General features: G+C 43.6%; 1 protein-coding gene across 1 annotated transcript in view; it reads right to left on the bottom strand.

Annotated features, from left to right (window-relative positions):
• Positions 1–12,039: 12,039 nt before the first annotated feature.
• The window catches only part of SLC7A1 (solute carrier family 7 member 1), a 37,585-nt gene continuing 35,570 nt past the window's right edge, over positions 12,040–14,054 (bottom strand). Inside the window, exon 12 of the mRNA XM_081197957.1 lies at positions 12,040–13,754. Coding sequence (XP_081054083.1) covers positions 13,645–13,754 — 110 coding nt within the window. The 3' untranslated portion in view covers positions 12,040–13,644. The remainder of the gene's footprint in view (positions 13,755–14,054) is intronic.

Genomic DNA, 14,054 nt, shown 5'->3' with positions numbered 1-14,054 from the left:
GGGTCACCCGAAACCTTTTGACTTTCCTAAAGTTGCATCCCTGCCTCTGCCATCAGCTCCCCCATCACTCCAAAAATTATGATGATAGACATGAGATATGGGGAAAGAGTGCAACACGCTCTATTCTAGTGCTGCAGGCAAGCGTGTGCAGATCTGGGAGTTGTGCAACGCTCCCAGTTCAGTTTCCTGTATACCTTTTTTTTTACAGCCCTCAGCCACATTTGACACACACACACTGAGCCCTTACGCTGCCTTCCCAAAGCCAGATACGTGAGCCACTGAGCTAGGACCCTGCCTGAGCTAGGACCCTGCCAGAGCCTTGCACCTCTTTCCCAAAGCCCAGTCCCTCACTTTGCCAGCTTTGGGAAGGCAGCGCAAGGGCTGGGGGCAGCCCATGAAACAAGGCAGTACGCAGCCCACAGGTTCCATGTCAAAGTCTCTTGTGGCCCGCTTGGTATGAAAAGTTGGGCTGCCCTGCTGTATACAAACGATCCCAAGTAGGAGCAGAATGGACTGGGGCAGTGGCGGGGAAGGTGCATAACATGCCTAGGCTTCATTACAACCACTGCATCCCTTGGGCTTCTCTCCTTGAAGGCCAGCTGCTTTTTGCATGTGAAGCCATAAAATTCATTCCCCCAAAAGCAGAACTTAATGACTGCGAATCTAATTGTGGATAACCACGTTCACACTTACGTACTAGACAATTACACAAAGCACTCAGGTGATGGGGCAAAGCTGGCTAAGTATCACGAAGAAAGCAACTAGAGATTGTAGCAGCGCTATAACTGATGGCCTGGCAAGGAATAACAACATGGGTCTTCAATAATGTTTTAACACCCTGCCTTAGTAGCAGCAGACAAGCAAACTGTGGCTACCAAGTGCAACTTGCATTCTAGGGAAACAAGAAAAATGTGGACGGCATTTTTCTAATTGTCCGAATTTCAGGTGTGACTCCTGTTTTACCTATTTACTTGCAGTCAAGGCCAAAAAAATTAGGTCAGCTCACTCAGGGAAATTGTCCTTTCCTCCCATCTACCCACTTGACTACCTGTGGTGACGGCAAGACATTGTTTGGGCAACTTGTGCCAAAATTCCCTTATGGAAAAGATGGGAAATTCCATCTCAATCTGTCCTGCTGCTGCCTATTATTCCATGCAGGTTCAGAGGAAGATTCAAGGAGGATTCAGCTGCTGAGATGCCAGCCCTAGGGAAAGTCCAGGAACACAGCCCACACTACTATCATAACATGGCACCATTCTGTAGAATACCAATTCCTTTCCACGCAGGGCACGCATGCATCCAACAGAGCAGCTTTGGACTGTACACATAAAGCAGGAGAGGAATCAAGAGCAGCTTGCACTGCTTCTGTTTGTGCTTCCCACTGACTGTGCAGAGTGAGAAAATTAGCATCTTTCCTACTTTATAGTGAGATTGCATGCCCAGCTATGGATGCAGCCCACAATTGGCTCTTACCAGAACAGGGCAGATGTGTGACTTCTCCTCTGTGGCATACCCAAAGCCGCCCTGTATTTTGTTAGAGACAGCAGCGTGATGCCCTCCAGATGTTTTGAACTACAGTTCCCATCATCCCGGACACCATTGACTATGCTAGCTGTGGCTTATGAAGGTTGTAGGCCACCATGTGAGGGGCACCATGGGGCTATGCCTGAGCTAAGCAAATGAATAGTAACAATACTGCCTGCTGCCCCAAATAGGACTGTGCATTCAAACTTTTCTTTGGAGACCTGTTCTAATTAAAGCATAAATATTAGAGTCAAGATGACTTAAGATCCTTGCTTTCTAAAGCATCAGAGGAATATGACAGTCAAGAAAAAACTGACCAAAGTAGTATCGTTGAAAGGAGTTGATCATCTAGGAATCCCTTGGGCTTTGGTTGTGGATACATGAGGCTCTCACACTTCTTCTCACTTCACTTTCATGTCTTGTCCGAAGACCAGTGATGCATCCGCCTCCTCAGCCTCCTCCTAGCCCCCATGTTGTGTTTGGGGATGCCATGCAACTCTGGGTTTTGGACAACATGCCGAAGAGGTGTGATACAATGAGTAAATTGTGCCTCCCTGTCCAAATACTTGTCTTTCCCAGAAGCGCTCCAAAGTCTTCCTGGGAAATGCATTCACAGGCCCCTGCTACCTTAGGAATCTCAAAGGACCAACAAAACCACTCACTAGAGAAGCCAACAGGAGAAGTAAGAGATTGATTAAGACTCCCCCCTTTTGCGACTTCTGAAACATTTTTCAGAACTCTCATTTGCACACATCACATTTCTTCTCCCCAATAAATCAGCAGGTACATGAACAGTAAAGATCTTCTTTGGAATAAATATGAATAACCAAAATCAGGTATTTTACGTCTGTGTACTGATTGCATTTGTGTCCCATGGACACATGGTGGATGTTAAAAGACCATCCCCTCCCTAACACAGCAGGAGTTTGTGGTCTGAATTAATTACGTGGCTATTTGAATTACAGGAAAAAAAGTTTGTATTATTTGAGTTACAGTGTACAGGTGAATGTAATATATTCATGATAATAAATACATGCTCCTTAGTCTTTGGTGTGCTACGATGCTTCTTTACGGGTTTATAGGTAACAGGATTTAGCAAGAGATGGGTGTTGTTTTACAAAAGTAAAGCAAACAACTGAAGACTTGTGTATAAAGGAATCACTCAGGATCTTTGTTCTCTCAACCTTACAAATTTTGCTCAGTACTTGCTATTTAAATTTAAAGGTAATTGATCAAATTTAAAGGCCTTGATCAAACTGCGCATGTAAACCGTGTCCCATAAACTGTCATTGTGCCAACTCCCTATGAACAGATCATTTTATTACAAACCTGTATGTGCCTGCACAACAAGTAATGGAGCAATACTAACATTTGTCAATTTCCTTCCTTTCCCCTGTCTAGTGCAACTTTTCTGTGCTGCAAACTATTGCATTTCACATTTTCCTGCCCCCCTTACTATCATGGTTGACCTGCTGCCGTTGAAGGCAAGAGTGATAGCAGAAGAGGAGACCATTTGCAGTAGGCTAGCCTTTTCTCCCCTCTGGCCACTGGCATGCAGAGTTAAGTCTCATGGGAGGTGGAAATATCTGAGGAACATCCCAGTAGAGAAGGCTGCTAGGCACTGAGAAATTAAGACACAGGGCTATCTTTTTTGGACGCAATTATGGTAACATCTAGTACCATGCTGAGGGCTCATGAGTGAATCATAAGAAAAGCCTGCTGGATGAGACCACTGGCCCATCTAATCCGTAATCCTGTTCTCACAGTGGCTATGGGGAGCTCAAAAGCATCCATTTCAATTAAGCGGAAGAGAATACTGTTAGGTAGGGTGTGTGAGAGAGAACGAGAACACTGGTTAGATCAGACTGCTAAAAGAGAATACTTACTGCAGCCTTACAAAGTCCTGCTGAACTCACACAGCATTATTGCTGGGCCACTATGCATGAGGTTGCGCTGTTCATGTTGTCATGAAACACTATGCTGAAAAGCAAAAGGTGCATTTCCACAAGCTTGATTCTTCCACCGAAGAGCAATTACATGCAACTGGTCTGCTGGAATGAACAGAAATACATTGGAAGAGGAAGGGTGAAACTAACATAATTTATTTGCATTTCTGGGAAACGTTTAATGCTGTATCACATATTAACAAACTGATCTCCAAAGTCAAAAACGACATCAAGAGGGAGACATTATTTACAGTGCCACCTGGCAGAAACGTCTCTGGGAAGCAGAGGTCGTGCTCTAGATAAACATTTCGTATTTAAAAAACAAAGTTTTATATTTAGGAGGGGAGGGGAGGAGAGGAGAGAGCAGAGCCAAAATCTAAACAAGAACTGAACCAGAAACTCCACTGAAACAGGAGCAGAAAAAAACCCAACGGGGATTACAGTCAGCATCAGGGGACGAATAATTGTATCACAACAGTAAGAAATTCTGAAGAAATCATTAGAAAAATAGAACAGCCAACCAAAAAGTATATATTTATATATTACTCAATAAAAATATGCACAGATTCTTTCATGGCTTCTTGGTTATTAAGAGATGTATTCCTGAAGAAACCCCACGTTCCATTAGATTTGTAATGTACAATTGAAAATGGTGTCACACCCATTCTTTGTGCTCCTGAGACCAGACGTACATTGAAAGGCACAACGTAAAGACAGGAAATCCTCCACTTTGTCACCAGGCACACACGTTACAACCCTTCCATCATTTGGGAAACACAGACATGACCACATGCAATTTGTGTAAGATTCCTCAGTGGCTGCATTCATAATGGTAACTCAGGGTTTGCTTTAAACATGGTTTGCTGAAGATACCAGTATCAGTCTCACAGACCAGCAGGTAGTAACCATGGCTTGTTTCACCTTATGCAAGTTTGCGTTTTTCAACTGTTCTTGCTTTTTACCTCTTTCTATAGGAAAGAAGCAAGGATTAGGCAAGGACTCTGGGTTCAGATGTAAGGGAAATATAAGCCAGCTTCAAACCATATAGTGGTAAACTTAATTTTACTTGGAGTACAACCACTTAAATTAATGAACACGGCTTACTTAGGTACTTTAATTTCCATAGACCTACTCTAAGTAAAACCTAGTTGAATACCACCCATGGTTTCATAGTCTTATTTGTTGAGCCCAAACCTTAATTAGTTGGCAGGGGTGGGCTTGGATGTAAAAAACAAACCATAGTTAAACTAAACAAACCATGGCTTAACGCTATGTGAAAACCAGGCCACTGTCTAAGAGTTTCATCATCTCAGCATAACATTTTTTATTGGGACTTGTGCCAAGAGCAGGAGGAAATAAACCCTGAGGAAATATATGGATTGTTACCAACAGGCATTGTTCCTGCAACATTTGGCCTTTGCTTTGGAAGTACAACATACCAAGGACTAGCACATGAAAGCACCTGTTAAAGATGTACACATGTAACAAATGCCAGACAACCTTTGCAATGGATGTATCTTCTGAGATGGATTCATGAAGTTGTCAAAACAAAGTTATATGGACAAACAGCTAAATGATGATGCCGAAGTCCCATGGGGGGGGCAGTATGTGCCTATAACACATACAGCCCAGTCCTCACACTTGATACATCAGCACATAAACGCTAACCTGTGGGTATTCCGGCACCCTCTGCACTTAAAAGACAGAAGTAACTCTTCCCAACATTTGCAAATTTAAAAAAGTAACCTTTTAAGAATGAACTCCAAAGTAGCATTGAATAGTAATACTTTTACAGGACAGTTCAAAATGCAGCAACTTCAAGTGTGTACAAATGATATGCACATGAACACCACTGGCTTCAACGGAAACTCATGAACATGCAATTGGGTTACATTCAAAAAGCATAAAATATTCACTTTGCTATCGCCAGAACTTGTGAAGCCTGGTCAAGGTTACACTAAGGTTAATTTGTAAAATGTTCAAACAGAAATTGTCAGCCTTCTCATGCTCTCTTGTGCAATCTATACAAATGCAATGGGGTGTTATATGCATGGATACCCTGGCGGAATGCATGCACAGTTCCCTGTGCTGTATTAGGAATTCAGTATGCAACAGATGTGGATTGGAATAGAATTTGGGTGCGCACCCACATCTGATATTGCCAATGCAATCTTGGTGAGCATTGCATAATCTGGGTAAGAATGCATTTCCTCCCTCCATCTTGCAGCACAGATTGAAATGTGCAACCCCAGCTATAAAAGGCCACTATGCAAGGGTTACTGCCACATATTACTAACAGCAGACAACACAATGATACACACTAGTCTCTGGATTAGACCTTGCAAACGGCAATAATTTCTAGAATTTTTAACTCCCTTCCTCAGTGTCAATTTTACTTATCTAGTAACATGAACCCCTAATGTTCCAGATCTATAAACTGTGAGCCTCTGCTATACAAATGTTAGGTTTGATTGGACATCACATCTCATAGCCCATAAGCCGAAGTACTTGAGAACACTTCACCATAGGTCACCACCTCTTAATTTCAATGTAACACTGAAATGATACGAGACTGCAGGGCAAATCAACACTGAACAGGTGCTAGGACTACAATGTCAACTGTAGCCCAAGGAACATCAAGCTGTGAATGAGAGGAACATGGAGACCAAAGATCCAACAAAAGTAATGAACGTTGGTTTTCCAGTTAATTGTTCATCTTTTGCCCACAAAGTTGGTTATTTTCTCTCTCTAATAATGAGCAATATTAGAAAAACATATACATTGGGTAGATTCATGTTACCATGCTTTACATACAATCATTAATTGCCCGTTTTTCTGATCCTTTGCAGCTTCAATCATTTATGGAAGGGGCAATTTCTCTCTCTCCCCCAACCATTATATACACTAGTGGCCAAAATTGTGGGAACCTTTTGGGAAAAGTGTATTTCCGAGGTTTGATGACTCATAACACCTGATTGGCTCTCTAAACACTCCTTCAGGAATTGTTTCCTTTTTCACTGTCTCCATTAGATTATTTTTCTCCCTGAAGGGCACAAGCCCAGTATGGAAGGTAGCTCACTGGCTACATTCAAATGAAGGAAAGCGACTGCATATCAACCTAAGCAAGTTGTGCTTCCTTTTTCTGGTTATTTGGCTATAACTTTTGATAGAATAAAGATAATTGAACAAACCTTGTTGTATTACATTCTTCATTAAACTATCTTTCCACTGATATATAATTTTATGGTATTAATCCAAAATAAAGTGGTGTTACACATCATCAAACCTCAGAAATACACTTTTTCCTAAAGGTTTCCACAATTTTGGCCACTAGTGTATATAATGGTTGGGCGAGAGAGGGGGGAAAAATTGCCCACTCCGTAAATGATTGAAGCTGCAAAAGATCAGAAAAATGGGTAATTAGTGATTGTATGTAAAGCATTGTAACATGAATCTACCCAGTGTCTATGTTTTTCTAATACTGGTTATTTTCTCTCTCTAATAATGAGCAACTTTGTGGGCAAAAGTTGAACAATTAACTGGAAAACCAACTTTCATTACTTTTGTTGGATCTTTGGTCTCCATGATCCACCATGTGAACTTTTACAGCTGGAATGAAGCCACAGGTCTAAATGTAGTGCCATGCTCTTCCAAAGTTCCTTCTATATGGGTGGTTTTAACCAAATCCCCAGCTGTGTTCCTGTGCCATGGGTTGGGTGTGATCCTAGCCCAGGGTTTCAAATTCTATACACACCCAACTAGAAGGAAGTCCTGCTGAACTCACTTAAAACCATCTTCCAAGTGAAACATGCATCAGGTCAGGGTACACATTAGGCATATTCACCCTTGCTGACTTAAGGGTTTGCACACACAGCCCCTTCCATACTGGGCTTGTGCCCTTCAGGGAGAAAAATAATCTAATGGAGACAGTGAAAAAGGAAACAATTCCTGAAGGAAGTGGTGGTGGCTTCCATTGATTCAAGAGGCTACTTTGGACAGGCTCCTCTGTTACAGAACCATATAGAATTGTAGAGTTGGAAGGGACCATGATGGCCATTTTGCCCAACCTCCTGCAATGAAGTGAAAGACCTCATACAAAGTAAGATACCTGTTCGGTCTTTTTCTTTTGAGCGTAACACAGAAGGCAATGCTTCAGAATACGGCTTTATATACAACAAATTGTCCCAGCAGCTATACAAAACCACCTTCTTATTTAAACATAATAAAAATAAAAAGTTTCCCACTTATTTACAAAGACGAGCTCCAGTAAATGCTGGCCTGTTCTTTACAATAGCAAGCCTACAGCAGCAGCAGCAGCAATCAGGTTTTCACCAAACTCAAGCTTTGCATGTATTTACATTTAGGCTTCAGGGGTGAGGGCAACACAGCCTATCTAGTCTTCCATCCCCACACCAAGTGGCAAAATCCTACACCAATAAGCAGAAGTTTACATTCCACGTCCTGAGCACCCCCCATCTTCAACCATGCAAGGGCCTGGCAGTGGCAACAGTACAGGGGTAAGCACAGCAGAGAGATTTAGCGACCCCTGTTGGTACTAGCAAAATGGTCCAACAGGAATAGGTGGAATTGTCCAGGCACTACATCTCCTCTCTGAGCTGTTACACACCATAGGAAGAGGGACCAAGTATAAGCTCACCTAGTGCCAATATTTATGCAAGTGCAGCCTACCTGGTTCCAGTTTCAACACTACTGAGAACAAGGGTGGGGGATCTGTAGTCCTGCAACACCTGGAGGTACACAATTCCCATCACCCCTAACCATTGGCTGGGGTTGATGGGAGTTGGAGTCCAACAGCATCCCACCACCTGAACTGAAGCAAGCAGAGGAGGAGGAGAGCCACTAGCCTAGAAAATTGAATTTTATTCTTTTAAAGGAAGTAGCATATGACATCACACATACACTCAGCGCTCCTTTAAGCATGGTCAGGATTCCGACCTCTAATCATTTCCCTGGGGTGGGGGATTTGAATGAATCCCATGTTAGACACGCACACGATTTGCTGATATACAGTACAAAACTTAATGCTCCTTTTGTGAGATGTTTACCCTGTTTTTCCCTCCTGTTCGGAGAAATAAATACATAAAATCAGTTCTAAAATAAGCTACCGAATGACAAAACTACAGCTACACTAGATCATAAAAGTTTACTGCTTAAAACTTGCTGCATTAGAACTGTTATCAATGTCTAGGCTTTGGCGCTCAGAACACAGGAAGCCACCTCCCAGAATTAAGGACCCAGTACCTGCCACAGGTACTAACTTCATATCCAACTCATGTGGAATATGCAGCAAGGGAAGTTTGTTAGGGAGAAGACGCCTCCTAAGGTTAAGTTGGGGTCCCTGTCACATAGGTCTTTAGAGATGATGACCAGAACCTTGATTTGAACTAGAAACCTAACTTCCAGCAAAGTCAGACTGTTAGCCTGATAACTGGCAGGGCCTTGAGAACAGTTTCAGAGCCTTCTTCAAGGGCAGCTTCACATTAGGGCACATTTTACAAATCGATCCAAGGGGCTACAGAACAGCCTTCGGCAATCTGGCACCCTCCAACTGCAACCAATGTAAGTTGTGCTAGGTTGGCAAAGGTGACGACAGATGAACCGAGGACACGGAATTCCACACGGGCAAAGCCTATATAGAAGCGATTTCTATGTGGGAGTACGCAACAGACAACTGGGGAGCAACTGATAACGGGATCTGGGCTCAGGCCGCAACTAAGCCACAAGCTCTGTAACATGGGACTGTGAACTTCCTAATTAGATAAGCTGGAAGTTCCAAGACAGCATGTAGTAGAAGAATGAGCCTTTTAAAAAGGCACAGAGAAGAAATTGACCGATCCATTGGAACAAATCTGAAAGAATTAATGCAGATGCTGAGGTGAGGGAACTGCAGACACATAGGCTTTTGCAGACCCTGGACCGGAATGGACGGCTGTTTGTGCAGAATTCCAGGATCTATGGGAACGGGCAGGCAGAGCTCTACACACGAAGGCTTCCGCCCGTCAGACATGTGGAAGGGCTAAGAGGAACCGCAAAATGGTTCCTGTTGGATCAGGCTAGCAGGCTGCCTGTTCTGTCCTCACCATGGCCAATCGCTGCTATAAAAACCAGAAAGGCACAGGGAACCTTAGAGAGGGCTAAGCTACCATCGGCAAATGGCCTTTCGAGAATACTGGAAACATGAAATCTCTTGACTGTAATATTGCAAGCCGCCCTGTGATCTTCAGATGAAGGGTGGTATAGAAATTTAATTTAAAAAAATAACCAGATGCCTATGGGAAGCCTACAAATAGGACTCAAGTACAACAGCCCTTTGCCCACCTGAGATTCCCAGCTCTCTCTGAGAGCAGAGGCAGGGCAGAGCCACCATGGCTAGCTGCTACTACAAACCACATCCTCCGTGAATTTGCCTAATTCTCTTCTACAACAATCCAAGTCAGTGGCTGTTGCTGTATCACTCCCATAAGATTAGAGATGGGAAGGCTTGGGGGAGAAACCAGAAAAATGAGGGGACACACACACACACACACACATGAGAAGGGATCCTGGTGCCATCAGATTAAGAATTCCATTGTAAATGCGCAAAGATCTTCCAGAGCTATTATAAGATTCTTTTACAGAAAAGGAGGTCAATATGTCCCTGCTGCCTCCCAGGTCTTTGTTGCAAAAATACTTCCACAATTGATGTATGGCACCCAGATATTTAATTGTCAAAAACTCAAGTCCCTGGAATCTGTACAAACTAAATTTTATCGTTCCCTACTAGGGTTACCTACCTGTGTCTCTAACACTGCCATTAGGCTGGAGGTTGGCCAACTCCCTATTAATGCCAGGATATGGATCTTGAAGATTCACTTCTGGCTAAAACTCATATTTTTCCCAGTGGGAGTGGCTCCATTGACTCTACTAGACCCATTCCAGTCTAAATGGAGATTGTCGCTTTATGAAAAATTGAGGGGCCTGGGGCTTTCCTCACAAGAACTCATAGCCTCAGGCTTTGAAAAGGCTAAAATGATGGTGAGCCAGCGAATAGGAGATGTAGAGCTTCAGGACCATATGAGCAAGATAGATAAATATCCAGCTATCCAAGATTATGGAAAAGGGTTTAATCTAACCCCATATTTGCTGGACCTACAAATCGCAAAATATAGGCGGGCGTTTACCCTTACCAGATTTGATGTATTGCCATCTGCCTTACTAAAGGGCAGATACGAGGGCACACCCTATGCTGAACGAGTTTGCCCATGTGGTCTGAAGGAGGTGGAAACGGCTTCACATGTGCTGTTACACTGCGACCTTTACGGGGATATCAGGTTACTGTTTATCTCCCCTATCATTCAGAAATTTCCAGGTCGATCTGAATCTCAGCGGCTGAAAATCCTACTAGGAGATAAAAACCCAGAAGTAACACTGAAAGTGGCCAAGTTTTCTGCGGCCGCGATCAAGCGGAGGGCATTAGCTGTAAAAAAGTAAAAGATCTGACCCCTGGATAAGCCCCCCCTTTTTTTAAGCCCATACATATACTGTAGTGCATATATGAGTATGTATATGTGTGTGTGTGTATATGTGTATTGTTTTTATGTATAATTTTACAACTTTTAATTGACACCATCACTCCCTTGTAAACTATTGCTGCCTTTTATGTTTTTCTTTTCTTCTGGTCTATGACCGTAATAAACTATTCACTATTCACTATTCACACCAGGTTTCCGCCCATTTCCCCCCCTCCAAAGCCATTTCCCCCCCAGAAAAATGGCTTTGGGGGGAAATCCTGGGTTTCCCCCCAATTTTTCCGGGTTTTTCCCAGGCCTTCCCATCTCTAATCTTATGGGAGTGAAATTAATGGTTTCAAAGACGTGCTGTGTGAAGAAGTACTGTCTTTGGTCTGTCCTGGATCTTACAACGTCCCGCTTGATCTCATGTCCGTGAATTCTAGTATAATGAGAGAAGGAGAAACCCTTTCACAGGAGAGGAATCTTTTGTACACTGCCCAGGAATCAGTCGTGCTCACCTCAAGGGCCACTTGTGGCCTTTTGTTTACCAGCTAATCAAGTCTTCCATGTGCCGTAATACAGGTCACCCTCATACTGCCCCCCCCAACAGCCTTCCCCAAGCTGGTGCCCTCCAGATACTGCAACTCCCAACAGCACAGGCCTTCTGTACCTATGACCTCAAGGGATGTTGCAGGGTGAAGCGATAGCAATGAAGAAGTGCCAAACCAAAACAGCAGAACCTGGGGGGCACCCCCAAAGGAACATTTCCCCCCTCAGAAATCCCTCACATAAAAATAGGATCAACCCTCCCGAAAAATAAAGATTTCCCCTTCTTCTAAGTTCACACAATTTGCCTCAATGGCAAATAAATGAAGCGGCTAAACATAAATATCAAATAAAAAATAAAATCAGGTTTCCAAGAGAACAGCAATGAAAAAATAATAATATTAATAAAATAAAATAATAATAATAAGCTACAATATTTACAATGGATTTTTTTCTACAGCAAGGATCTGCATGAACTTGGATGTTTCTTTTGGAAACCCGCTTTTTCTTCCTTTTCTTTTTACAGAGGTGGCTCTCTGTCTATGCCATCCTTTGGCAACCCTCTGGCCTTCCAGAGGTTTTGGACAACAACTCCCTTTCGTCCCAGCCAGCTGGCCCCAGGTTACCAAGGGGTCGTCTATGCATAGGTACAAAAAAGCCAACCTTCTTCAGTTCCACACCCGCACTCAACAGGAAGGCTGACAGATGGCTTTAGAAGCACAAGAAGCTTCTGCTAATTATTAGGAGGCATCGCTCAAGCTGCATGCCTGTGCCAACACTCTTTGGAAACAGCGCAAAATCCTATTTGGAGTTCAGAATGGCTAAGGTGGCATCTCAAAGAGTTCATTGCACAAAAGCAGCACTCAGAAGGTAAACTGCCATACAGCTGCATGAGCAAGAACTTGTCTATTGAGCACAGTAAATTATCACTGCACACTCCCTTTTGCTTCCGAGTGTTGCATGCTTCTCCCTCTTCTCTAGAGAAAAGCCAGCCCTCGCAGGACAGGTGAAAAGCCACAATAGTTTTGACTTCAAAGACGACACATTTGTCCAAAATCTTCCATGAACTAATGCTGTTTCTTACCCTGCACCAGAAGAACCAAGTTTGGCAGAAGCTCCCTCCCCACAAAAATAAGTTATTTAAAAATGTAACAGTGTTGGGAGCTGGACCTAGCAGGCCAGGGTTCAAATCCCATCTCTGAAATGGATTAATTCAAGGTTGCATACATTGCTTTCTCTCAGCTTCAAGGGACAGTGGAGGCCCACCTCACAAACTTGCGATGAAGAGGAGCAAGATGAGAAAGGGAAAGCACTAAACTCTGGCCAGTAACTCCTAATTTTGCAGATTTATATACCCTGGGGACAAACAAGCAACCACTTTTCTACACAGAATTATACCATGAGCTAGAAGCTTTTCTCGTAAAAGCAGCAGGGTCTGTTAGCTGCCTAAACGAAGTATTTTGTGTCACAACAGATAGAATTCAGCCTGCAAGCCACTACCCTACAGAAGACTGTTGCAACGTTGCATTTCAAAGCGCAGGAGTTGCCTGCATAAAATAAGTCAAGTACAATGATTAAATAACACCACCAAGTCCTTTTCTCAATCAGATCAGTCCTGCAAGGGGCAGGGTGTTTTGCTAACACACAGGCGGTTGGGGCGGGTTGGGGTGTTGTTTTCATTTAGGCAAGGCCCCTTGGTTTTTGTGGTCCAACACAGGTGACTTTGGAGACGGTACGAAGTCTGCTTCACTTGAATCCAAGGACAGTACCTGGGGAATTACTTTGCAGGGCCTCTGTAAGGCTTGGTCTCATAGCAGCATTGGAAGTGAACTGGCACACTGATAAGCTGTTATCTTTCAATATACTTATGACAAGGGAGGGGGAGCTGCCAGCATCAGATAACAGTGTTGTTGGAAGTGTGCCAGAGGTCTGGCTTTTTCCTTGTGATCCCTTATAACTGTACTACCAAGGTAAAAGCAAGCTGCAAGGGGCAGCAGTGGGACACGGAAGCCCACCTGATACTCCACAGAACAAAATACTTCAGGGTCCCAGAGAGGAAAGCACCCTTCCCTGTAGAGGATGCTCTCAGGTGTCCTTTAGCGGAACCAGGCTGCCAATCATTTGCAACTGTCCACGTTGTTGTCCGTACTTCGTTCTGTATCCATCGGTGCCGAGTAAGACGCCTCCACACTGTGCCACATGCCGTAGGTAAAATAAATAAGCAGACCTGGAGGGAGGGAGGGAGGTAAAGGGGCACAGCGTTGGAGAGAGCATGAAGTCATCCGACAGCACACAAGCCAAAGCATTACGCCTGTTTAATCTCTCCCACTGAAAATGCCTGATGTCTTCCAATCAGCAATACCACCATCTGGTTATGCCACATATAAGGTCAGAACCAAGCCCAGCCCTGTCACCCGGCAGGATGCAGCAACTTGCAGTAGGCAGAACCACGGATGGTGGGAAATAGATGAAGGCAGAAACTGGTGTCTGAATGGTGCTACAAGACTTCTGGAAGGACTGGCCCTAA

Source organism: Podarcis bocagei (assembly GCF_964188305.1).
Source record: "Podarcis bocagei genome assembly, chromosome: 6".
NCBI classification, from domain to species: Eukaryota; Metazoa; Chordata; class Lepidosauria; order Squamata; family Lacertidae; genus Podarcis; species Podarcis bocagei.
The sequence above is the reverse complement of the archived record's forward strand: the minus strand, read 5'-3'. Positions and strand labels throughout refer to the sequence as shown.